The sequence below is a fragment of the Oryzias latipes genome, chromosome 8 (assembly GCF_053564925.1).
Source record: "Oryzias latipes strain Hd-rR chromosome 8, Olatipes_Hd-rR_3.1".
In the NCBI taxonomy this organism is placed as follows: Eukaryota; Metazoa; Chordata; class Actinopteri; order Beloniformes; family Adrianichthyidae; genus Oryzias; species Oryzias latipes.
The window spans coordinates 24,993,521-25,016,945 of record NC_136244.1 but is presented as its reverse complement, the minus strand read 5'-3'; the positions used below and the strand labels follow the sequence as shown (position 1 = coordinate 25,016,945).

At 42.6% G+C, this 23,425-nt stretch overlaps 4 protein-coding genes and 1 long non-coding RNA gene across 8 annotated transcripts; 3 read left to right on the top strand and 2 right to left on the bottom strand.

Moving 5' to 3' along the window:
* Positions 1 to 894: 894 nt before the first annotated feature.
* On the bottom strand, positions 895 to 8,846 carry LOC105354508 (uncharacterized). Its single transcript, XR_909111.4, has 3 exons — positions 8,708 to 8,846; positions 5,252 to 5,341; positions 895 to 1,552 (listed from the first exon to the last, which is right to left on the bottom strand). It is a non-coding gene; the product is annotated as an uncharacterized LOC105354508 (long non-coding RNA).
* rundc1 (RUN domain containing 1) lies at positions 1,145 to 7,372 on the top strand. The gene is made up of 5 exons (XM_004071162.3): positions 1,145 to 1,522; positions 2,674 to 2,832; positions 4,985 to 5,183; positions 5,270 to 5,359; positions 5,437 to 7,372. Exons 1-5 carry the CDS (start codon positions 1,145 to 1,147, stop codon positions 6,300 to 6,302), a joined length of 1,692 nt encoding a protein of 563 aa, XP_004071210.1. The 3' UTR covers positions 6,303 to 7,372.
* rpl27 (ribosomal protein L27) lies at positions 8,128 to 9,982 on the top strand. Its single transcript, XM_011477792.4, has 5 exons — positions 8,128 to 8,263; positions 8,756 to 8,838; positions 9,122 to 9,291; positions 9,697 to 9,807; positions 9,901 to 9,982. Exons 2-5 carry the CDS (start codon positions 8,758 to 8,760, stop codon positions 9,947 to 9,949), a joined length of 411 nt encoding a protein of 136 aa, XP_011476094.1. The 5' UTR covers positions 8,128 to 8,263; positions 8,756 to 8,757; the 3' UTR covers positions 9,950 to 9,982.
* Positions 9,983 to 11,629: 1,647 nt separating this feature from the next.
* ifi35 (interferon-induced protein 35) lies at positions 11,630 to 14,351 on the top strand. Its single transcript, XM_023957329.2, has 10 exons — positions 11,630 to 11,757; positions 11,997 to 12,023; positions 12,149 to 12,223; positions 12,381 to 12,539; positions 12,608 to 12,724; positions 12,803 to 12,947; positions 13,138 to 13,247; positions 13,325 to 13,508; positions 13,590 to 13,699; positions 13,803 to 14,351. The coding sequence occupies exons 2-10, from the start codon at positions 12,009 to 12,011 to the stop codon at positions 14,007 to 14,009; spliced, it is 1,122 nt and encodes a 373-aa protein (XP_023813097.1). The 5' UTR covers positions 11,630 to 11,757; positions 11,997 to 12,008; the 3' UTR covers positions 14,010 to 14,351.
* A 1,191-nt stretch (positions 14,352 to 15,542) lies between these two features.
* On the bottom strand, positions 15,543 to 23,400 carry bcat2 (branched chain amino-acid transaminase 2, mitochondrial). Of its 4 annotated transcripts, none has more exons than XM_011477794.3 (11): positions 23,129 to 23,400; positions 22,122 to 22,181; positions 21,529 to 21,880; positions 21,331 to 21,441; positions 19,427 to 19,546; positions 19,195 to 19,358; positions 17,396 to 17,538; positions 17,231 to 17,316; positions 17,026 to 17,166; positions 16,866 to 16,940; positions 15,543 to 16,512 (listed from the first exon to the last, which is right to left on the bottom strand). In XM_011477794.3, exons 3-11 carry the CDS (start codon positions 21,637 to 21,639, stop codon positions 16,471 to 16,473), a joined length of 993 nt encoding a protein of 330 aa, XP_011476096.1. In that variant the 5' UTR covers positions 21,640 to 21,880; positions 22,122 to 22,181; positions 23,129 to 23,400; the 3' UTR covers positions 15,543 to 16,470. The 4 variants fall into 4 exon arrangements, with proteins under 4 accessions (XP_011476096.1, XP_078808001.1, XP_011476095.1 ...); XM_078951875.1 differs by having other exon boundaries at positions 21,529 to 21,729; XM_011477793.3 differs by having other exon boundaries at positions 21,529 to 22,023; positions 23,129 to 23,382.
* Positions 23,401 to 23,425: the final 25 nt, after the last annotated feature.

Here is a 23,425-nt window from a genome sequence, read left to right as displayed (position 1 = left end):
ACTGGAACCCCTGACTGTATAAGGGAACTGGTCAAAGTGATCCCTCCTCTGGCATGTTCGAAACAGAAAGTGCCCGCTAACTCCAAGACCCCATAATCGTATAGACTTCTATAGAGAAATAAACAGTTATTACGACTACAGTCGTTCTATTTGTTAGAATAGCCATTATTGTTCTGCTACATTTCCTAACATGTTTTTGCTCATACAAATTGTATTTTCATCATATTTTTTTTCTGTTTTGCAAGTTATTCAAGTTATAAATTGTTGTTACAAATTGGACGCCTCAATACAGGTGGGCGGTGCCTGCTGGCCCCTCATGCCCAACGTTCAAAGTGTTTAAATGATAGATGTCGTGTAGCCTGCTTTTAGTGGTAGAGGTGTGGACTTCCAACAAACTCACTCCTGATGGCAAGAGTGGTTGCCATAGAAACGTGGACTCAGACTGATGACAGCTGGTTCCAACATGGTGGAGTATTAGGGCCAAAAAAATGTAACATTACAAGATTTAAAGTTCTAAATTTAAATCTATTATTTGAACTAAATAAGGAAATATGACATTATTAGAGGGTAAATCTGTCAAACTTGCGACATTTTTTTGGTGCTTTTTGCAAATTTACGAGATTAGGAGCACAAAACATAAATATATAAAAAAAATGTTGACTTAATTAATTTATTTGGGCGAAAATTAAAATTAGGCAACTTCTTTAGGTGTTATCTCACTCACTCATTCCAGTTCTGAGATACTGTCAAGGTCCGCAATGACTGGAGCGTATTCATAATATTAAATAATAATAATAATAATAATAATAATAATAATAATAATAATAATAATAATAATAATAATAATAATAATAATAATAATAAAAATAATGAAAACCACATACAGACAGTCAGTAGGGGGTTGGTAGCGTCATTCAAAGGAAGTTGGAGATTTTATTCTGAAGGCGATCGCACATTACTTCCGTTTTTCTGCTGACGTTCAATCAGGATTACCTTCTGGCGCTGTGACGTATCATTTTCCCAAAATGGCGATGCACCTGTTCCCCGGGCGGTTATCCCCGCTGTTACCTCAACTTTAGGAAACCTTCCATCTGGAGCTCGCTGTTCGTGATTTACCGACAACAAATCTGCGTGAATTCCAAAAATGTCCACGGAGGAGCTGTCAGCGTCTGACAGCGAGGCCGTTTTCGCCAACGCAGGGGAGCGATGGGCACCGGTGGGAGCCGTGGCCAGCCCCGAGGTTGAGAGCGGGGGCAGCGGCCAGCCGAAGCAGGGAGTCTCGGCTGGCGAGGGGGAGATGGCCGCGCGGCTGAGGAAGCTGGAGGGCGAGCAGGAGCAGCTGAACTCGTCCCTGCTCGCGCTCACCTCTCACTTCGCGCAGGTTCAGTTCCGACTGAAGCAGATCGTTCACGCGCAGAGCGAGGAGAAGGAGAGGATGCTGGCCGAGCTGGAGGAGTTCGCCTTCAGAGGCTGCCCGCACGTCGTGGGCTGCAAGTCGGATGCAGAGCAGCTGGAGAACTCGGTGAGATTTCTGGCTAAACTTTGATTCCTTCTGTGGAGAAAATAAAAAGTATATTTATTCGTTTTTGCTCACAGATCTATGGGCGAAATAATTGTCATGTTGTCAAAAGATAAAAGAAATAACAGTTGGCATCCCTTAGCAAAAAAATTATTCCATTATTACAAGTACTAAAAGTAAGGCAGTATAAGTTTACTTTTTATGTTGTGAACTGTTTGTATTTAGTAAGAAGTATTCAGAAAGTAAACTTCCTACTTGGAGGCTCCTTCAGATGAAAAATGTGTTTGAAGAATTATGGTTAAAATAGCATTTCTAACATCTTTATTCAAATCATTGTGAATCAGGAGCAGATGAAAAAAGACAGTTTAAGAAACATAACATGTGTTACGTAAATAATCATTATTTAAAGACCACTGGGACGCTTTGAAGATAGGTTTTAAAGAATATATGATCAGAGTGGGACTTTAATAAATTACAGATAATAACATCCTGGTTCTTGGCAGGTTAAATTCCAGCAGATCCTTTATATTTGATTCCAATTAGTGGCTGAAATCTAGCAAGAGTGTCTAAACGGATGGATGACGGGAAGTAGGGGCGGGCTTACTCCATGCAAATGTCCCCGCCCACAACTCAGACAATTTTTCGAATGAGCTACTGCTGCTCTGCAGAAACTGTCCTAGAAAACAACACAGCTTTTAGGTCATTGTAATTCAGAGAGCACTGGGAACGCTTTGAAAGTAGATCAAATAAAATCAACTTCAGGTGTTTTTACTTTTTGCTAAGGGATGTTTGATCACGTCGTTGGACAGATCCATTACAACACTATCACAGAAAAACGATGCTCATGTTTCAAATTCAGAGCAGGATTTGGTGCGGATGAACCTAAATGAATGCTGTTGCTGTTCTTTATTCCGTTTTTGTTTAATCTCCTGTGTGGAAAAAAGGTTGCTTTTGTGTGACTGGAGCAGATCTTCAAAGCTTCTAACCTAAGTTTGAGTCTGTTCACTAAAAAGCTCCTTTTTTGTTTCTTTCTGGTCACATGCTGCACTTGCAGGGTGATCTGGTGAGTGACTCCCCGACAGCCACAATTTTGATGGTGTGACCTTCAATTCCCTGTACTAATAACCCCCCCCGCCCCATGTGCTTCCCGTCAGACTGAGCGGGAGAAGCGGGAGCGTCTGGAGGCCCAGAGGGAAAAACAGAAGGATCTCATTTTCCAGCTGAAGACGCAGCTGGATGATCTGGAACGCTTCGCCTATCAGGAAGGCAGCTACGACTCGCTGCCGCAGTCTGTGGTCATGGAGAGGCAGAAGGTGCAGAAATCTCACACTTTCAGGCCAAAACGTCATTATTTCACTTTGAAAAATAACCTGCAATTTTTTTCCTGGGATCATGTTTTGCAAACGATAGCGTTTGGCACTTCTCATGAAGAAGACATGGGTGTGTGTTTGTGCACAGGAAATGTCTGAGCATTCCCAGAAGGAAGTTGTTCTGTTTGACTTAAACTGACTTCATGACGGATCTGGACGGAAAGGAATGTTTCTGTGTGCTCAAACGCAGAACAGACATTTGGTCTGTCCACATAGCAAAGATGTGGAGCCAAAAATGATAAATGATGTTTCCTCCAACTGCTTGTCAGATCAATGCATTATTTTCAAAAAGCTTATTTGACCTTAAATAACTATTTCAAGCTGTTTTCTTTACATTTTATTCATTAGAATAGATTTGAAGATTCTCTTTCAGCTCCATCAAAACTGGATTTGATCTCATTTTAGGATTAAAGTTTGTTCTTTTTGCTATGAGACTGGATTTTAATTGATCATCGGACTCCAGTTTTATTAAATTCTTAGTTTGATTTATTAAACCTGAATACATAAACATATAGAAATACATACATAAACCGGGATCTGCTTTAAAGTCCGGGTCTACGTGCTACAAATCAAACCTCTGTTGTATTTTTTCCCACAGAGTTGTTATTTTTACCTCCACGACTACTCGAGCTAAAGGTTTGTTTGCTTATGAACAACAGAAGGGTTACTGTGCAGCTATTGTTGACTTTTCTCTGCACCAATTAGAACTTGCTTGTTCGCATAACTAAAGGTTGCATTCAAGGAGGTTCAGGATAATCAGGAGCCATAATAATCCAGGAAGCAGCCGTCACCCGTGTGACTGTAGTCAGACAGGTGCACACAACACACCGGACTCACGCCGAGGCTCAAAGTGTGTCTGTGTTCACATGAATCGGAGCATAAAGGGGCTGAAATCAATGTCTTTGTGGTAACTGGTAATAATATGGAGGCTCTGCTGGAATTTAACCTGCTGAGGTCCAGGATGATCAGGGAATTTATGGTCTGAAAGTCCCACTCTGATCTTTTGATCTATTTTCAAAGCGTTCCTAGTGGTCTTTTAATTATAATTCTTCCATTTTTAGTCAAAATCAAACAACCTGTGTCGTTTTTCTAGGACTTTGTTTCTGCAGAGTGGCAGGAGTTCAGTGAGTTGTGGGCGGGACCTTTGATGGGGAGAAAACCCTTCCCCTCCCCATCACTGAGGGCTCTTTGTTCACACTGTCTCCCTCTAGCTTACAGCCCCTCTCATCGTCAACGCATCATTACTGGTGCAACATTAATGGCGAGCAACATCAGAGCCATCCAGCCGTACAGTTTTTGGATCCAGATTCCAGCCCAGACCAGGAAAACAAAGACAGTCATGGATCTGTTTGTCTGCAAGTGGATGCATCAGAATGGAGCAGAGCAGGTTCTTCGTCATGATCTTTCTCAGGCAGTATTTTTTTCGTCTGCTTCTGATTCACGATTTGACTAAAGAAATATTAAAAAAAATACAATTTCAAGCTTAATATTCTTTATACATTTCCATCCTCATCAAAAAATCCCACAAGAACATGTTAAAAACATAATTTTCTTTTTTCACTTGTTAGGAAATAATGTTGTTGGTTTTTTGTTTTTACTGCCCCCAAGTGGTCAAAAAACTGAAGAATCACTGAGCGGTGAAATCTCAGCTTTCAAGACCCACTCAGATGAAAATTGTGTGTTTTTATCACGTTTTTGTGGCGTTTTTCTGACGATGGAGGACTTGTATTCTAAAATTACGCTCAAAATTGCATTTGAGTATTTTTGTAATCAAATCAGTGTAAATCAGAAGCAGACGGAGAAAAAAAGCTGTTTAAGAAAATGGAGTATTTGTGAAACAGAAACTAGGCTCCCTTCTCCAAGCTCTCAGCAACGGAGACGGGAAGGGGGGCGGGCTTACTCCACACCAACGGTCCTGCCCCTTAAAACTCAGAGGGAATTTCTAATGAACTCCTGCCGCTCTGCAGAAACTATGTCCTAGAAAACATCACCGGATAAAAACGGCATAATCATAATTTGAAGACCAGCGGGAATGCTTTGAAAATGGATCAGAAGGTGATCGGAGGGGGACTTTAGTCAGAATGCTGTCTCTTAGGTAATAATCGATGAGCTGATCAAGAAGCTGGATGTCAATCTGAACGAGGACATCGGGAACCTGTCGCCGGAGGAGCTGAGGCAGAGGGTGGACGCTGCCATCGCTCAGATTGTAAACCCGGCCAGAGTCAAGGAGCAGCTGGTGGAGCAGCTCAAAACCCAGATCAGAGACCTGGAGATGTTCATCAACTTCATCCAGGGTTTGTCAGCCATTTAGAGCTTTTGCTCGTTGGTGGGTAAGAGTTCGGCATTTCATCCATCAGTTTACCTTTTTTTCCCCCCAAAGATGAGGTGGGGAACCCTCTCCTGTCAGATGGTGGACAGAGGCAGCAGCCGCAACCCACAAATGGAAGAGCTCCTGGAGGGAAAAAGAAAGGTGAGTCACTTCTTGGGTTAAAGTGAAACCCCTCCCTCCGGGCGGGAACGTGAGGATTTGCTGCTTTTCCTCCTCAGTGGACCCGGAGCAGGCGGAGAGGATGCGGGAGAGCGGCCTGCAGCTCATCCAGAGGGCGCTCGCCGTGCTGCAGATCTTCGCTGCCAGTCAGTTCGGCTGTGCAAGCGGCCGCGTCCCGCAGAGCATGTGGAATCAGGACTCGGGGGAGCGGGACTATGGCCCCCTGCTGCAGCGCCTGGAGGCCGCCACAGAGAAGGTGCGGGTGTTGGGCTCCCGCAGGCATCCGTCTGTGGAGCACGTGGTCAGCTACACCAGCAGCACCTCCTCGCTGGGAGGGCGAGACGAGCTGACGTCTGCCGTCAGGAAGGAGCTGGCCATCGCGCTGAAGGACCTGCTGGCCCACGGCCTCTTCTCGCCCTCTCAGGCGGTGAGCCTGGTGCTGGCGCCCATCTCCTGCCTCCTGCCTTACACACCCACCTCACACAGCATTCACCCATGGGAGCTCTTTGTGAAGTACTACCACTCCAAGAACGGCAAAGCCTTCGTGGAGTCACCCGCCCGCCAGCTTTCGCAGTCCTTCAGCCTGCAGGTGGGCGCCGGCCCCGTGACCGTCACCCCAAAGCAGTCCCTGCTGTGGGCCATCCACACCGTGCTGAAGGAACACGGGCGCTACAAGCGAGGGCCGGACTCCGAGTTCAAAGCTCTGGTGTGCATGGCTTTGAACGAGCAGCGCTTGGTGTCGTGGCTGAACCTGATCTGCAAGGCCGGGACGCTGATACCCCCTCACTACCAGCCCTGGAGCTACATGGCGCAGACCGGCTTCGAAGGCGCCCTGCGCATCCTGGGCCGCATCAGCCACCTGAGGTTCAACCTGCCAGTGGACCTGGCTGTCCGCCAGCTCAAGAACATCAAGGATGCATTCTGAGCGAGCTCCCAGCATTTTATTAGCATTTGGGACCGAAAGCATGACTGTGCTGCAAGTTGGTAACTCTTTAAAGTTCCACCGGCGTCCAAACATCTTAAGTCAAGTGCAAATATGTGATGTCAGAAGTATTCGTATTGATTTGGTGTGAGCCGCATATTCTGTTCTATCAAGGATGCCGAAACGTGAAGACGACGGAGCAACTCACTTTGCAAACATGCCTTAGAGTAAGATTACCTCACCTCTAGCAAAGCCTTCCTGATCCCTGTGCCCTGTGCTCAGCATGCAGTGTGACCGTCTGCTGTACCTGACAAGTGACCTATGCAGAACATGTAGAAGTAGGGCTGGAGCGGCCGCCATCGCCATTCGCTCTGTGCTGGACAATCCCGGAGAGGAATGAAAGAGCAGACTTGCTGTTTGTGGAAATCTGCTCTGGCGGCCATTGAAGACGGGAAAACAGATCAGCTTGAAAAGTATTTACAGTTTCTGTCGGAAATGTGAAACGTTTCAGGAGTGTTGTGGAAGTTCTAGCACAGAGCCAATAGACTCCGTCTCAAAGCCCTTTGTCGACATTTCAACCCTGTTTTTGCTGCTGCTGCTGCTGTCCTCCTCACCCTGCGGGAGAATCCAGCATTTGAACATATCTGATATTAAATTTGATTGGGAGATGTAAAGGTTTCATTCCAGATCATTTTTCCACCCTCCAGGAACCGCAGAGCGGCACTGATATGTCCTCAATAACTGAATGTATAATCCATTGATGCTATTAAACTAACAAGAGTTCAGAGTTTTTGAACTAAATTCAGTTTTTTTATGTTTCAAATACATTCAATGCTGATTTAAATCACCTTTACCACTATTTCTGTATGTTGTTCTGCTGTTTTAACAGTTCTGTCGTAGAGAATAAGTTCAAATCAAATGTAAAAGTCACTGAAAAATGATCAGATATTAAAATTCATTGTTTTATTTATTGCTTCATTCATAGTAAATATATTTGGAGACCTATTTGTTTTGGATTTTATTGTATTTATTATGTACATGGTAAAGAAATAAATCAATGTAGCAACCAAAAAGCCATGTTGGTGTTATTCAATGAACTGTACAGTATTTTTCTTTTTTTTTTAGAAAAGCTTAAATTAAGCAGCAAATAAAAACAGTACACATTCAGTTTAGATGTAACAAAACAGATTCAAAGCTTGCTGCTTCCATGACATCTGGGTGTTTTTTTTTCTTTATCAAAAACTCAATTTGGGTTGCATAATTTTAGTGTAATATTTATAAATAAATGCCCTTTTATGACTAAAAATTATACAATATAAACAAAAAGGAGAACTTAATTTAAATAAAATTCGTATTTGAATGGTTATCTTATGCTGTATTTTGCATTGAAAATTTTGTATTCAAGTATTTACTTTAAATTTACTGTATTGACCTAAAAACAAACATTGACAAGAAAAAAGTCAAATTTACCAATAACGATGTATTCTAATTTTATTTTAACCATCAAATGGTTTTTTGTGTTAATTAATTAAACTACAACATGCGGCAGCTGCTTAGAAAACACTCTTGAACAAACGTATTTAAATCAAGTAAATATTTTCAGAATTTAAAAAAAATCATTTACGCAATAAAGCTTTATAAAGACCGAAAGTTAATTTTGAAGGCAGAGTTTAGTTTTAAATTAATTAGTAACGCATTAAAATGTTCGAAAAGTTTAACAATAGCTTTAAATACCTAAAACAGGATATTAATATTACATCTTAAATTAAAAGAAATTAATATAAAATCTTTAAACTAAATTTTAGGGGATCACCGTGCTAAAATAATCCAAAAATAAAAGCTAAAAAAGAAAAAGGAAAATAAAATATTTCCCCCCGGAAGTGACGTAAAAAACGGGCAGGTCAAAGTTGACAAAAACCTATCAGACTTCCTTTTCTGTTAGCGGAGGCCGTAGAGCAGCATCAGTGAGTGAAATTCTCCAACAATCTCTATCCATCTGTCGAAATATTGAGGAATATTTTTCATTCATCACTGAAAACAATAAAACACGTTTCTGTTTTACAAATTCCATCTGTTATTTCCCCTCATTTGTAGTTGATAAATTAGGAAAACAACGCCGTTGTACCGCAGCTCCGCTTGCGCAGAGTTCATTTAACATGTTAAAGACGAGGACTTAGACAATCTAGCAGCTGAGTTATTCTTTGGAAATTCTGGTTTTTAAGTCTTTTGTTAACGCGAGAAAGATGTGAGCGTGATCCCGAGTATGTAGTTGACATAAAAATGTTGTTTTACGTTCGTTAGCTAGTAGCTAAAGCTAATAAATATAGCTTCTAAAACCTGGAGATGACTTGACGTTTCTATCAAACCCCTTTCATTTAGAGCGGATTGTTGAATCATTTACGTCTTACCTGTGATGACTTTGGTGGCGTGATGTTGACTGTTCCATTTCCTGGCAGAAATGGGCAAGTTTATGAAGCCTGGGAAGGTGGTGATGGTCCTGGCTGGACGCTACGCCGGACGCAAAGCCGTCATCGTGAAGGTAACAGCCGAACATGTGAACTTTTAAACATCCTGGTGCGTTCAGGCCGAAAGCAGCACAGCTCCCATAAGGCCTATGCAGCACCTAACTGTTCAGTCACACTGTAACTCCACTTTTACCTGGAATAGTTCAGCTGAAGGTGAGGTGAGTAGGCGGGCCTGTGCTGCTCCTCTTCCAGGTGAATTCTGATGGACCTGATGAGTCTGGAAAACAAACCCATTCCTTCTCAGGGTGGAGTGGATTCTTGTTCAGTGGCAGGAATAACGTCCTCATGTTTCTGCAGAACATTGACGATGGAACCGCCGACCGGCCTTACAGCCACGCTCTGGTCGCAGGCATCGACCGCTATCCGCGCAAGGTGACCACCACCATGGGGAAGAAGAAGATTGCCAAGAGGTCCAAGATCAAGGCCTTCGTCAAAGTCTTCAACTACAACCACCTAATGCCCACCAGGTCAGTGTGGAGGTTCTGGTGAAAGAATGCCGGCTAAAACAGCTGGAAGCAGGAGGATCTATCTGTTGGATTGGGTTTTATGTGAATTAAATCTGGTTAATTAGAAAATGTTTCAGTTGTTAATATTTCATCTTGAGTTTTAGATAAAAAGCTGCTTCTTTTGACCTTTCTCTGGATTTAAAGCGACATTCACTGACGGATTCACATCAGAAATTTCCCAGTTTGTTGTTTAGTGACAGCTGGTCCGAATGTTTCCTGAACTGTATCCGTCATTCAGACGTTTGTCTGGATCTGAAATGGAAAAAAACAGATTTATTTCCAAGATCCTCTGAGTGTCGCTGTTCCTGAAAACCTTTAAAGTGTGTTTAGCTTCAGTTCCGTAATGTCTAAACTGGTTTCCTGCAGATACTCTGTAGATATTCCTCTGGACAAAACTGTTGTCAACAAGGACGTCTTCAGAGATCCCGCTCTGAAACGCAAAGCAAGGCGGGAAGCTAAGGTCAAGTTTGAGGAGAGGTGAGCTTGGAATTTGTTTTATTGTGAGCTTGTAGGTCTGGTTGTATAAAAGGTTAAGTTTGTGCTGTTTTTTTTTTTTTTTTCTTTCTACAGGTACAAGACGGGCAAGAACAAATGGTTCTTCCAGAAGCTCAGATTCTAACTTCAGTTTCACAAATAAAAGTTTAAAAACCGACTTTTGGCTCTTCTTCTGGTGTTTTCATAGTCCATCCATGCCCTGTAGGTTTGTTTCCCAGAAGAACAAACCTTTTTTCAGGGACTCTTGACTGTAATGGAACAGGAAGAGTCTCAACTGCCTGGACGCTCCCCTCACAGGACGAACGCCACCCTGTCCAACCATTCAGCCAAGCTAGAACCTTAACAAACCCCATGTGTTCCTTCAAGATCTCCCCAGTCCTTGTTCATCCCCCATTGGAGGGTTGGTGTAAAATGCAGACATTTCTTTAGATTGGAGTGAGACAGACCTGCCAATGTTTACAACAGTCAAGGCATTGACCTTCCTGAAGTCAGAACCGAGGTGTTTGATCGATCTTAAGAAGCAAAATGCACCCAGACTTGGAAGGTTCAGCAATCGTATCTAATTTTATCATCCAGATACTTTCTTTTCCGGATGAACTCGATAAAAAACATGTTTTCCAGGTGGTGTATCTCCTACCTATATCATGCTCTGGGTTTGTGTGGGAATGAAGCGACACAGGAAAGCAATTTATAAGCTCACCAAATGCTAATCCCTGTGGTTCAGACAAATGACCCACTAAGACGTCCAACTCAGAGTTCCTTAACCGTCCGTCACTTGCAGCAGAGTCTAAAGAAACCAACTAACTTCTGTATCTGGGTAAAAAAAAAAACTTTCAAACAAGCAGCCAAAGGGCAGATTTTCCCATCAACAGTTGAGGAGCGGCTGTAATATGGTTCCAATGAATCTACATGGCAAAGATGTGATTTCACATAAAGTCCTCTGCAAGAAACATCACTTGAATTTACTTCATAAATGTTCAAAACTGTTGAAAAAAAATCACCTTCAAAAAGACAAAAACAAAGCAATTTCACTGACAAATATACTTGCGGCTCTACTGAAGCCAAAAGAAACCAAGTTTAAAACCTCAAATACAGAAATACAGTGTCTGTACAGCAGCACACATTTAGGATAAAATAATGTGGGGGGAAAAAACCTCTATGCTTTTAATGTGCTGTCATTCTGTCCTGGATTGAAGGACAATAAAAAGTTTTTCTATAAAATTTTACCTGCTTAGGTTTGCTTGGAACATTTGGGGAAAATATATTTTACAATGTAACTAAAAGTTTTTTTTTTTATTAAAACTAAATAGAATACTGACAAAAATTGCTTTACCTTTACAAAATAATTCTAACTTAGCCCAGAAAATTAAAGAAACAAATTTAACTTGAGAAAGTTGAAACCAATGCATATAATACCTATATTTAGTTGTATATTTTTATTGCTCTTATTTTACTTTATTCACTACTGACACAACGCTTTTCATGTACAAAAGCAAGTGATTCATAACCCTTGTGCTATCTTAGATGACCCCACCCTCACATTGAAGTGTTCTCCCTACCATGACAAAGGTGGAAAGATTTCATGTAATCCATGGACACCAGTGAAGATCACAAATCATTGAAGAAAAAAGGTTCAGAGCACTGTCTAGTGGGTCTACATGACCCAACTCCCAATGTTAAAATGCCTAGGATAGCACGAGGGTTAAGAAAAAAATATGTGAATGAACCAAACAAACAAACGATTAAAAATGAATTCCTTTAACTGCCGTGCACTGGAAATGTACGGATATTCCGACAGTGAGTAAACGCATCACCGCTCGTGTTTGTGGAGCGCCCTCTGGCGGACAGAATCGGCAGGTGGTTCATCTTTCGCGTTAACTCAGAAAGGAAAGTGAAAGAATGACATTTCAGACCAAACAACGAATGTAGAAGGTAAGGTAACAGCGAACTGGGGGTTAGTAAAACAACATAACCAGTGAAGTCCCATTACAATGTTGATATTTAAACAGTTAGAGCGTTAAATATCGTTTGTCCTCCCGATATTTTACATAGTTTTTTATGTTAGGGCAGACTCGTTATAAAACTCTGCTCTCTGTGGTTTAGCTTCTTTGTGAGATCTGCTGCGTAGATGAAGTGAAAACACAGTCATATTTGTTTGTGTTTTATTTTAGATCACTTTCATCATGTCATCAGAAGAGGTGAGATGTCAAATATCTTTTTTTTAAACTTTTGTAACATATTAAACTCCGTTTTTGACTTTGCTGATTTAAACAAAGGAGTGTGAATTCTTGGAGATCTAAGCGTCCGTGTCTGTTCCCTTCAGGACTTCTCACTGGTGGACTCCCAGCTGTCTGACGACACCCTAGAAGGAGTCCAGAACTTAATAAGCAACCAAAAGGTGCTCAAATACACTTTCACAACAAACCACAAGATGCTCCTGGATTTTACCACAACATTTGTTTAAAAATTGCTCTACAATGTAGATAAATAGATAATATTTCAGTTAGAAAAGTAGAATAAAAAAGCCGTGACCCCTGCTTCCTCTGTGTCTTCAGAAAATCTATGATCTTCTGCTGGAGGAGCAGAAAGATCTGATTCACAGCAGGGATGACCGGCGGGAAATGACCAAACAGTTCAAGCGGCGCACCGAAAAAATGACCCTGGATTTTCAAAAGGATGAGCTCTCCTACCGAGACCAGCTCACACTGGAGAAGGTGCCTTCAAGGTCGCTTAGAATCTGTGTCAGGAAGAGCAATAGTTGATTTCCTCTGTGCCTCTCCAGGCAAAGGTGGACCAGCTGAAGCAGGAGGAGGGCGACCTGATGAGGCAGATCCGGCAGGTCCAGGCTGCCATCAAGGAGGAAGGAGTTCAGAACGATTACCTGAGAGAGCAGGCAGACGTACGCCAACGCCATGCTGGCCTCTCTGCAGCTAGATCCTACATGCGGCCACTCTGAACCCGCGTTTGTCGATTCCAGGTGATCAAAGCCATGCCGGACAAGAAGCTGGTCTTCAGAGGGGCGACGGCAGAAGCAGACGACTGGGAGATGTTTGAGATGAGGTCAGAGGTCATTTACCCGATGGAAGGAGGAACTGCGCTGATCACCTTTGAGGAGGAGGACGGTGAGAGTGCATGCTTTATGTTTTCCCAAAAATGAGAAAAGGTGATGAGATTGTGATATGTGTGTGTTGAGGTGAGCAAAACCGCAGCGTGTTTAATGTCTTAAATAAAAAGAAACGGTAAATTACTTCATCCTGCAGATCTACTGTTCATTTCTATAGTTGCAAGAACTTCCCTTCTTTCAAAATACAGTGGCGCAGAATATTCTGGACATGAAGACTCATCATGTGGACCTGGGAGGCGACTGCAGGATCACCGTGGAGAGCAGAGCCGTGGAGCTGATGCTGCCCAGCGCCGCGGAGGTGACGCAGCCGCGGCCGACGAAACGACAGCCTCCAGGTCTTCCGGCGCCGACTCTGAGTGTCGCTCTGTCCTGCAGATCAACTCCTCCGTGTGCCCGAACCGCATTCTGGTGTCCAACCTGCCCAAGATGGACGAGGAGATCCTCAAGAACAAACTGGAGATCCACTTCTCCAAATCCAAGCACAAAGGGGGAGAGGTGGACGAGTGCGAGTACCTGCCGGACTCTGGAGCCGTGGTCGTCACATTTGTGGAGGATAACAGTGAGCGCTAAAATTTACTTTGTAAAAAAAATAAAAATAAATAAAAAAAGTTCTTGACACTTTAACCTTTTCTCCTGTCAGTCGCCAAAGGTTTGACAGAATGTGAGTTCCACGATGTGAGGATGGATAAAAAAACGTCCCACCGAGTCAAGGTGACCCCTTTCCTGAACGGAAAGATTACAGACCTGCAGGTAACCCTGATTATCAGGGGGGGGGGGGGGGGGGGGGGGGGGGGGAGATGTCAAATGTATTTCTGACAGCCTGAGCCTGTTTTATGTGCCGTTTCCCGGTCAGACTCGGATGACGACGTGTCCCCGGACGGTGCTGCTGACGGGCATCCCGCATGTCATGGACAGGGAGACTTTGCAGGACCTGCTGGAGATCCACTTCCAAAAAAATGGCAACGGGGGAGGAGAGATCGAAGCCATGCTGTACAACCCGCTGGGCCAAAGCACCTCGGCCGTGTTCCGCAGCGTCTCCCCCGACTCACAGCGGGAGTAACTCCACCTAAAGAGGAGTTCCTCAGGGTCACAGCAGCCGTTATTTGACCACCTGAGTTTAGGATGGTGGAGGATTTATCTCATGTAGGTAAAGAGAACATTTATCGGATAACGCGTACCAAAAATAGGTTTTTAATGTCTTAATCGTGATTAATTGGCTGCATTTTAAAAGGGGAAAAAAATGACTTTTTAAAAATGTTTTTAAATTGTGAATGTAAAATATGTATCTATGGAAACAAAAGGAATTTTTATTCCTTTATTTCATTACCTTAGTCTAATTTAATTTCATATTCCTTTTGTCTGTTTTGGAGGCTAATGAAAAATAAAAACCAAATAAACGTGAGATTTACATTTTTTAAAAATACGGAAATGCCATTATCTATGTACGAGTACAGAGCTCCATAGGTGAGACGTAGCTTATTCCTATCTTAATCATGTTATTTAATATTATTTAGCACACACATTTATTTTATGAAAATCTGAAACTTATAAACGTCTTTTTCTGAAAGAGAAACATACTTTTTTGTCTTTAAAAAAGAATCTTGTGCTTATTTGTAAACCTATAAAAAAATAAGAAAAAAAAATAAGAGGTCTCTAAAACTCTAATTGATTATTGGTTTCATCTGGAATAATGACTTTGTTTCTTTTGATCCTTTAATTATTTTATTGCCAGTTTTTAGTTTGGCATTACATACATGTGGGAAAAAAATGTAATTTTGTCAATGATAAAAAAAGCAATGATCGCAAGCAAAAGGTGAAATGGCAGCAGGCTCATTTGTAAACGTCGATTGTAATGTTTACATCAATGAGTTATATCCTGTTCAGCTCCTGGAGCATTATGGGTAATGGGAAAAATGTCTTTCGTTCAAATGTTTTAAGAGTAATTTTTTTAACTGATAATTTGGTCAGTATTTTAAGTAATTAACATTTTTTAATTAAATACAGGAAATTTACAAAATAAAAGCAGAATAAATCAGATTAGCCAGGAAGCGGAAGTTACGTTTGACAGCGCCGCTGCACTTCGCGGTTTCGTCCGTATTTAGACACTTCAAATTTAAATTTAAATTTATTAAGATTATTGACGTAAATTTAGTGATTAAAACACTTATTGTACGAGGGGTTTTCCAAACTGTCTGCATTAATTATATACATAAATAAACGAAATTCTTTTAAAATGGAATAACTAAATAAAAGTATAATGTGGACGCAAGACTCAGACATGCTACATTTGAAAGAGTTTTACCTCTAAGATCGGTTTAATACCTAAAAGAGAAAATTCTGTTATGATAAAAGCCACCTTCCGCTGACTCGATCACGTGATCATAGATGGGCTGTGGTTATGACATGTTATGTCCACAAGGGGGCAGCAGTATAACATACTTACATACTCACATTTACGGGATATTTTAAAAATTTGTTACATTTTTTGTATTTAAGACAACATGATACCATACAGAAATAAAACAGCTGCATAAAAAGAGCCAGATATCTCCATAGAGGAGTTCAAAGCTGCAAAACACCACAAACGCTCAGATTCACAGGACTTTAGACGAGATTTTAATAAAAAACCGTCACATCTGTATGAAGGTAACAACCTATTTAAAATAAACTAATCTTATTTTTCAGCTATATCTTTAGTGCACAGCCTGGAACAAACAAATCAGCAGTTGAACAAAGAAACAACGTTTAGGCACTTAAAGAGAGATGTCAGAATGAAATACATTAAAAGAGAGGAAACACAAGACAGCAAGTGGCATACGGTCAGATGACACAGACGACTTTGGAAGACGCTCTAATTTCACATGGAAATAGGATTAAATAATTTAAAACTTTTGGGCGTACATTGTTCTGATCTCAGAGTCGTTGCTCTTGAACGTCGACCATCTTCTCAGTGCCGCTGTTCTCTTCTCTACGTTTGTGCGCCGATCACCAACAACAACAAAAAAAACCCCAATAGACATTAAAAACCGTTTGTGTTTCCTCTCAGCATCAGTGCAAACTGCTGTCAAGGTGATGTGGCCCCCCCGAGAACGACACCAGTACACAACAGCAACACAACTTCCACCCATTCACCATAATGTCACAGTCTAAAGTTTGGAAGAGAACAGCACACGCTGCAGGATACCCACAATGCTCTTGTGAACATCTGCTGATGGGAAAACGTAGCGCATGCCGTCTAGAGGTGAGGCGCCGGACATCCAAGTCCTGCACGCCAAATCTGACGCCAGAGCGTTCTTCGGGAAACGTCCATTTGGGGGGAATAAAAGCCGTAAATGACTGAGAACTCTTTCACCGAGTTCTGAGAAGAGTCTGCAGGAAATGGGGGCAAATCAGGGCAACGGGGGTACTTCTGAGTGAAAATGCTGGGGTGAACGATAGAAGGAAGCGGAGCTGCTGGTCGTCTGAACTGGAATTACACGACTAACGGTTGATACGAGTGGCATGTGTGCAAACGGGGCCGTTTAAACGACCAGCGGCGCCCAATCGCTCGGCGTGCGTCCGTACTGGAGAAAGAGGAGACAAATAGTCAGCAGGAGGAGGGGGGGGGGGGGGGGGGGGGACAAACAGTAAACTGACAACAATCCTTTCAAATTAAGAGCCAAACTGTTCTTCCACCTCTGAAGAAGAGTGGAAATCGTGGAAATTTAAAGGCCGCAGAAACACTTTTTAACAGAAAGGGGTGTAGAGAAAAGTTTAGTGGATGCAGAAAGTGAAGAATAATTAATGCATAACTGCAAACACATTTAGATTAAACACATCAGAGATCCGTCCTTTATTACAGTTGGACATTGAAAATAATCCAAAGGTTTGGGCGTTTTTGGTGGAATGAAGCTGCACTGAGCTGCAGAGATCTCACCTGAATGTCCGTCAGCTCCTTGAAGAACCTCTTTGCCAGGTCCGGACCGTTCTCCATGGTGGGGATGTGGTATGTCTGCAAGGCAAACAGGAAGAAAGCCTCAATAACCAGCTGCCCGGCTCCTGCAGGGTCCAGGAGACGTCATGAAGGAGCTTCCTACTTTTCCTTTGTAGAGGAGCTCGCTGACCGGACAGACCACACAAGCTGTTCCGGCTCCGAACACCTCCAGAACCCGTCCAGCTTCCAGAGCGGCGAGCAGCTCCTTCATGCCCATCGTTCGCTCCGTCACTTTAAACTCCCCCTGGTGGCGCAGAAAGGAGACTCAGGGTCTCGGTGACTGACAGCTGTGGGTTTGATGGTCTTACCCAGCCTCGAGCCAGGTCCAGCAGGGACTGCCTGGTCACTCCGGGGAGGATGAGGCCGTCCAGACCGGGAGTCACCAGCTCCCTCTCTGTGTGGAATCACAAACGGTGAGACCATCTCTGCACTGCAACGGTTCAGGGACAAAGCAGGAGTCGAGAGAGTCCGACCTCCGTTCTGCTTGGTCCAGTAGACGAAGAAGTTCATGGTGCCGACCTCTGTGACCTCCTCGTCTTCTCCGTACAGCCACAGCACCTGCTGGCAGCCTCGCTTTGAGGCCTCGCTCTGCACGGCGATGGTGGGCCCGTAGTTTCTGCGGAGACACCGCCATGACAACGACTGTAACCACGCCCCCACGGAAAGGTTATGGTCTCTGACTGCTCCCACAATATAAACTCTCAGATTTATTTCTACTTCCTTTTTTTTAACTCCTCCTGTGGTTCATTAATCTATTTAAATATACATTTCTGAGTATTTCTTTATTCACATCGCAGTGAATCATGAGAGGACGAACAGAAGCAGGTTAAAAACGAGCTTCTTTTTGCAAATACATTGGACAAAAACTAACTCGTGGCCTTAAAAAGTAAAAAAAAGAAAAAAGACTTTAACGGCAGACAAATTCTTAAATGATATTAACATCCTGATCATTATAAGGAATCCCACTTTAGACTCCAAGTGTTGTCTGACTGACCTTAAACTAAAGAAAATACAAAAATTATTCTATATATTTCCAATTATCACAGTCAATTAATTACAGACGGATTAGAACATTTTTTTCTTATGGGGTTAATCTTTTTTTTAATCAATAACTATTGCTGTTCTCAAACAATAAAGAACAAATGTTTATTGTTTACTTGCATGAACGTTTTATTAGAACTCCACTAAAAATGCGTCTTCCATTTCTCCTGCTGTGCACGCGCCCCGCTTCGCTACTATGACATCGTCAACATGCGACTTTGTAGTTCTGCTTTAGAACTACAAGTTGTACGTTGACGACGTGACAGCAGCAACGCGGCGTCATCAACGTGCGACTTTGTAGTAAACAAGTCCTCAACGCCACAACCATTATATGGATTATGTAAGCCTGGAAAAGCCAGACGAGGTGTTCGTTATCAGCGTAGAGGGATGATCGCACCAGCTGTGGAAAAAGGAATATATATTCCATATATTATGGTATAAAGAAGAAGTTTGAGGTCAATGTTTTGGGATTGCTTAAAAAAATGTTTTTTTCTAATGTTTTATGAGGTAAATTTGAACACTGTGGACCTGATGTTTTGTTTTCTCTTGATTGTTTTTAGATTGAAAAAAAAGATCCTTGTTAGTTTAAAAGTAGGAACACTTCCTAAAATTATTTTCTTAATTGTAGTTTGATCTTTTACGCCACAATGACACACGTTTAAATGAGAATACAGCGGCAAAAACTGCAATTGTTAGATGAAAAATATTTGCTATTAAAAATTGATTAATTACAGCTCATCATGAATGAATCGCTTTAAAAAACAACTGCATGACAGCACTACACGTTTCCTCCGTGTCTGTAGAGACTAGAATGACTTTGATTTGTGGCGTTTGGCCTAATAAACCCTACACGGTTAGAACGTACGTCTGCACACGCAAAGTTCTGCTCCGGTTCCAGCAGCAGCTGGTCTGAAACCATCAGAACCAAGAAAAGGGAAACTTTGAAGGACTGCAGGGGATTTGGAGCTAAATCAGTGACTCTGGTGTTTCCAGGTCTTCTGGTAGGGGGAGGAGAGGTTTTTTCCGGCTCAGCGAGTCAGGCAGAGGAACGTGAGATTATGTAATCGCTGCAGGCGGCCGTATTGGGGGGGGGGATTACAGGCCACGTGGAATGAGAGGGATTAGGTTTAGAGCAGAAGGTCTGCATGCCGTCAGCCCTTCATTCTATATAGTATATAGCTGTGCTGCTGCAAAATGTCCAAATGTTTCAATTAAAAAAAGAAAAGCTCACCCTCCCATCTTGTAGGCCCCCACCCCTCCTTTCCAAGCTCTGACAAACGAAGGGTCTGCCAGAAGAGACACCGGGTTGAAGGTCCCCGTGCTGAAGTAAGGTCCCACCGGGCCGACGATGACGAAGATCAACGCACTTCCAGGTCGAGCCACGCCCAAAGAAGGCTGGACAGAGACCAGAGCAGTCAGGCAGAGCTTCATCCTGCAGCTGCAGGGGGGGCGACGAGGCTGACCTCGGTCCCGATGAAGGTGGGTCTGATGTACAGGCTGGCATCCAGGGAGTACGGGACCCACTCCTGGTCCACCTCCACCAGCTTCCTGATGCACTCCAGCAGCTCCGCCTTCTCGAAGAGCTGCAGAAAGCAAACATTTTGAAGGGAAAGTCTCCCGTCCGTCTGCGTTCCTGCAGGTTAACCGGATCACCGGGCAGAACTTCCAAACATCTCCTGATCCCACCCTAAACTGTTTTCTGAAGGTAAACGTTCACATCCAGAAGATTCGTTTTCTCTGAAACTAAATTCAGGGAAAGAATCAAGTGGAGGATTTTTTCTCTCCTGGAAGTTTATCAATGACCTTGTTGGAAAATTCCAGGTTAGGAATGTCTGGTGTGAAAACCGAGAAGAGAAAACCTAAACAGTCTGAGCTAAATGAAAAGCAGTGGGTGTTTTAGCTACCAGGAGCTGTGAGACGGGCTGTTTTTCTGTCTCACATGAGGGTCGGGTCACCGTTTTAAGGCTTTATGGGTCACTGATTCCACAGGAACACTAATCTAAAAACAAAGCTTTGTCCTAAAACACACAGGATGATTCTCCACCCAATCTAATTTAAGGCCATGGACCGGTTTAAAGTCAGACGGTGTTTTTACGGATTGATTTGCTGAAAAATCTATTTTCTATGGTAAAATGAAATTTGGTTTAAAAAAAGAAAGAAAACTATGTGAAACTTTATTTTCTGTAAATATTTTACAGAAAATAAAGATTCAATGAAACAACGTTGTTGATTTGTAGACGTTATTTCTGATTAATAAAGTTCAATAAAGGCCTCTTCTCTTTGCAGGGTTTATTTTTTCATAAAGTTGCCGTTTAAACACCAAGGCGCTCAGATTCTTTCAGTGCAAAAATATGAATCATGTTTTCAAATGAATCTCGTGTATTTCTCTTGAACACAGAGGAGAGTTTTTCTGTGCTGAAGTTTCTTAACAGATGCCGTCTGTTTAGTTTGGCTGCAGGAAAATTCTTGTTTAGTGTTTAGTGAATCTTCACCTGCTGTACAACATTTGCAGTCAGTTTAAACTTGGACCACTGAAATGTGATGTCAGTTTCCTGGCTTTGAAGGTGTGACGAAATAAAAAAGCTTTTGTTATTAATTTATAGTATTAAACGTGAATCCGCCGTGTTTTTTTCTGCCACTTTCTGTTTCTTTGAAGCTGAAGACTTTTCCTTCATTTCTGCCCACAGAAACTTTTCAAAGAGGTTTTTTTTTTTTTTACTAACTTTGTTAGTTTGATGCTTCAAATTTAAATTGCAGGATATGAGGAAAATTTGCCATATTAGTGATTTAGATAAATGACTTGTGATACATGAACAAATAGTAAATTAAAACACACAACTAATACATCATTTTCATTTCACTGCAGCTGTTTTATTAAATAAAAGTCAAAATAACTTGAATTATCCAGCAAGTTATCTCAATAGGAGACGGGTAAGAGGAAGACAATGTAGGTAGAATGTGTTTGTTTTCTGTTTTTTTAAAACTGTCTGTGTGTGTAAACACATTATGGTGACTTAACGTTTTTTATGATGCAGGTTTTGCACAATCTGGTATCGCGATGTTGATGCAACGGAGCAGGATGGATAAGACACATGACCGAGACCTGAAGTTTTCTAAAATAAAACTTCCTTCAGTATCAGAAAACAAACAAATCTAAGCTAAAGTCTTTTTTTTATTTTGTCTGTGGTTCACAGATCGGTGCCTGGGGGGAGCAGTGACCTATTATATAAATGGGTCTAGAGGATCTATGTTATGTTCAGAGAAGAGCAGTTAAGGAAACGCATTCCTGCATCCACAGGTCTGATTGCACTGTTTTCTCTCTTGTGTCTCATCCTAAAAGCTTCGGGGGTGTCGAGCTGTTACTCACTGGAAGGCAGCTTCTCTCTGCACTGCGATGCATCCGCTCCATGTTCAGCATGGGTCTGAACAGGCGAATGTGGTTGTCCACGCCGCGGAACGCCTTCATGCCCTCAAACAGCTGCGGACACGACAAACGCAGACGTTTGAGTCCAGAACGGCATCGTTTCTGTGCGAGCGTAGCTCCGATTCCACCACCACCCGTTACCTCGATGGAGTAGTGAAGGGAGGAGCTGGCCGGGTGCAGCGAGAGGTTCTGGAAGGGTTTGATTTGCGGCGCCTCCCAGCCGGTCTTCTCCGACCAGCTGACGGTCAGCATGTGGTCGGAGAAGTTCTTGCCGAACAGCAGCGTGGACGGGTCGGGCTTGGGCTTGCATGCTGCGTTCCGCTGGATGGTGAGATCCGCTGCCTGAGACGGAGAAGGACGAGTAGAGCGGAGAGCGGGAACGTGGACGAGAGCAGAGCAGGCCGCGGATACAGCGATTGTTCTCCAATCTTAGTTATTCGTAAAGCATGCTTCATTTAGTGGCAAGTTATCGTCAGTGAAGATGCTGACTCGACTGTTAAATTAATCAGGATTTAGCAAACACAATTAAATATGATTACAAAAGTAAGACAGAAAGAAAAAGACAGAAGGAGGAGGAGGAAACGTGTTCAAATGTTACTTCCTTTTTCCTTTGATGCTTTACAAACATCTCCTGCTCTATAAAACAACAGGGCATGTGAAGACGTCACACCAAAGAATAACCGTGTCACATGATCTGGAAAAAGGAAAAAAACTCTCAGCGTGTTCCTCGTTACCTTGAAGGAGCTGACAAACCGCAGAGAACCGGAGAACGGGACAACTCGAGCATGAAGCACCTGCAAGGAAACAACAAGTCTGAACGCTGCTATTGAAATACCCCCCCCCCAGCAATCCCTCCATGGTAATAATTCATCAGAACGTTGAGGTCTAGATCGGCTTGTTCCTCTCAGTCTGCAGACAAAGCTCCTGCCAAGAGCCACAAATAGAAACAACAACGGATGCCAGAGTCACACGACAACAATTAAACCCGTACAAGCTAAGGGCAAAGTGTTGTTTTGGTAAACAAAGGGAACCGAGGACTGGGAATTTATTTAACCTGTAATCTGAGAGGTGGTGCTTTTGAATCCCAGCGTGATCCTCGGCTGTAATTTGAGTGTGTGGCAGATCCACGTCACCCAGAGGAACACAGGCCCAGCATGGATGATGCTGATCACAGCTGAATCAGGTCCAGCTGCAGTTTCACTGGATTCATGACGTCAGATGAAGGTGAAAGCATTTTCAGAATAAAACAACCTTAAAAAAGGTTTGTATTTTTTAATCGCTTTTGACCTTTACATTAATCTCAAAGACATTTAAGGTAGTAAACACAAATAACATTAATGCAAAAATAAGTAACTGTTAAAAAGTCAGAACAAAAGTTTAATTTTGGAGGTTCACAGGTAAAAACAACAACCACCTTTGCAATTTATGATCTAAATCCGATTAAAGCCTGCAGAATATGCTTCCTAACGACCTTTGGTCCCGCGTAGGAAGCAGCACAGTTTAGTAAAAGAGTTACGTCATTTAAAATATCATCTTTTTTCAACGGAATTTGGTTGCCTTGTTTTTCCAGCGCTGCTGTTGGCGGGACAGACTCCGCGCGCGTGAACCCCGTGCCTCCCCGGGTTTAAATTAACTAGCTTCTTCTTCGGCGGACGTTTTGTCCTTAAGTGAGGTAAATAATTAACCCGAAGAGTCCACGTTAACAGATAACAGACACACACATATCAGTAAATGAACTCACTGTCCTCAGCGCTGCCATCTCCGCCGATTATCCAGGCTAAAGTGTCCGTGCGGAAACAAACTGTCCCGTCAACTTCCGTTCCGCTCAGTTTTCCTTTGGGTTCGGTCACGCGACTCTAATCTTGGATTATGTTTTCTCGTTCAAAACAACCTGTAATATGTTAATGCATTTCCTTCTTATTGATATTTTATTTAAAAATATTTTATCAGAGAGTGTCTGTGTACTGTCAATCAACAGGAGTGTTAAACAGCTGTGACTGTATTGACTGGATTAAAGAACCAGCAGGCTTTCTGGGGG

Excerpts from the sequence above, each read along its gene's own strand:
- ifi35 (XM_023957329.2), top strand. Across the intron at positions 12,948-13,137 it reads CACCTTTGAGGAGGAGGACG|TGGCGCAGAATATTCTGGAC; the intron begins GTGAGAGTGCAT and ends TTCAAAATACAG. Across the intron at positions 13,700-13,802 it reads GAAAGATTACAGACCTGCAG|ACTCGGATGACGACGTGTCC; the intron begins GTAACCCTGATT and ends TTTCCCGGTCAG.
- rundc1 (XM_004071162.3), top strand. The coding sequence starts at position 1,145 with ATGTCCACGGAGGAGCTGTCAGCGTCTGACAGCGAGGCCGTTTTCGCC. Across the intron at positions 1,523-2,673 it reads CAGAGCAGCTGGAGAACTCG|ACTGAGCGGGAGAAGCGGGA; the intron begins GTGAGATTTCTG and ends GCTTCCCGTCAG. Across the intron at positions 5,360-5,436 it reads TCCTGGAGGGAAAAAGAAAG|TGGACCCGGAGCAGGCGGAG; the intron begins GTGAGTCACTTC and ends TTTCCTCCTCAG.
- rpl27 (XM_011477792.4), top strand. The coding sequence starts at position 8,758 with ATGGGCAAGTTTATGAAGCCTGGGAAGGTGGTGATGGTCCTGGCTGGA. Across the intron at positions 9,292-9,696 it reads AACCACCTAATGCCCACCAG|ATACTCTGTAGATATTCCTC; the intron begins GTCAGTGTGGAG and ends GGTTTCCTGCAG. Across the intron at positions 9,808-9,900 it reads AAGGTCAAGTTTGAGGAGAG|GTACAAGACGGGCAAGAACA; the intron begins GTGAGCTTGGAA and ends TTCTTTCTACAG.
- bcat2 (XM_078951875.1), bottom strand. Across the intron at positions 21,730-22,121 it reads GGTTTGTCAGCTCCTTCAAG|GCAGCGGATCTCACCATCCA; the intron begins GTAACGAGGAAC and ends TCTCCGTCTCAG. Across the intron at positions 19,547-21,330 it reads CAGAGAGAAGCTGCCTTCCA|CTCTTCGAGAAGGCGGAGCT; the intron begins GTGAGTAACAGC and ends TGCTTTCTGCAG.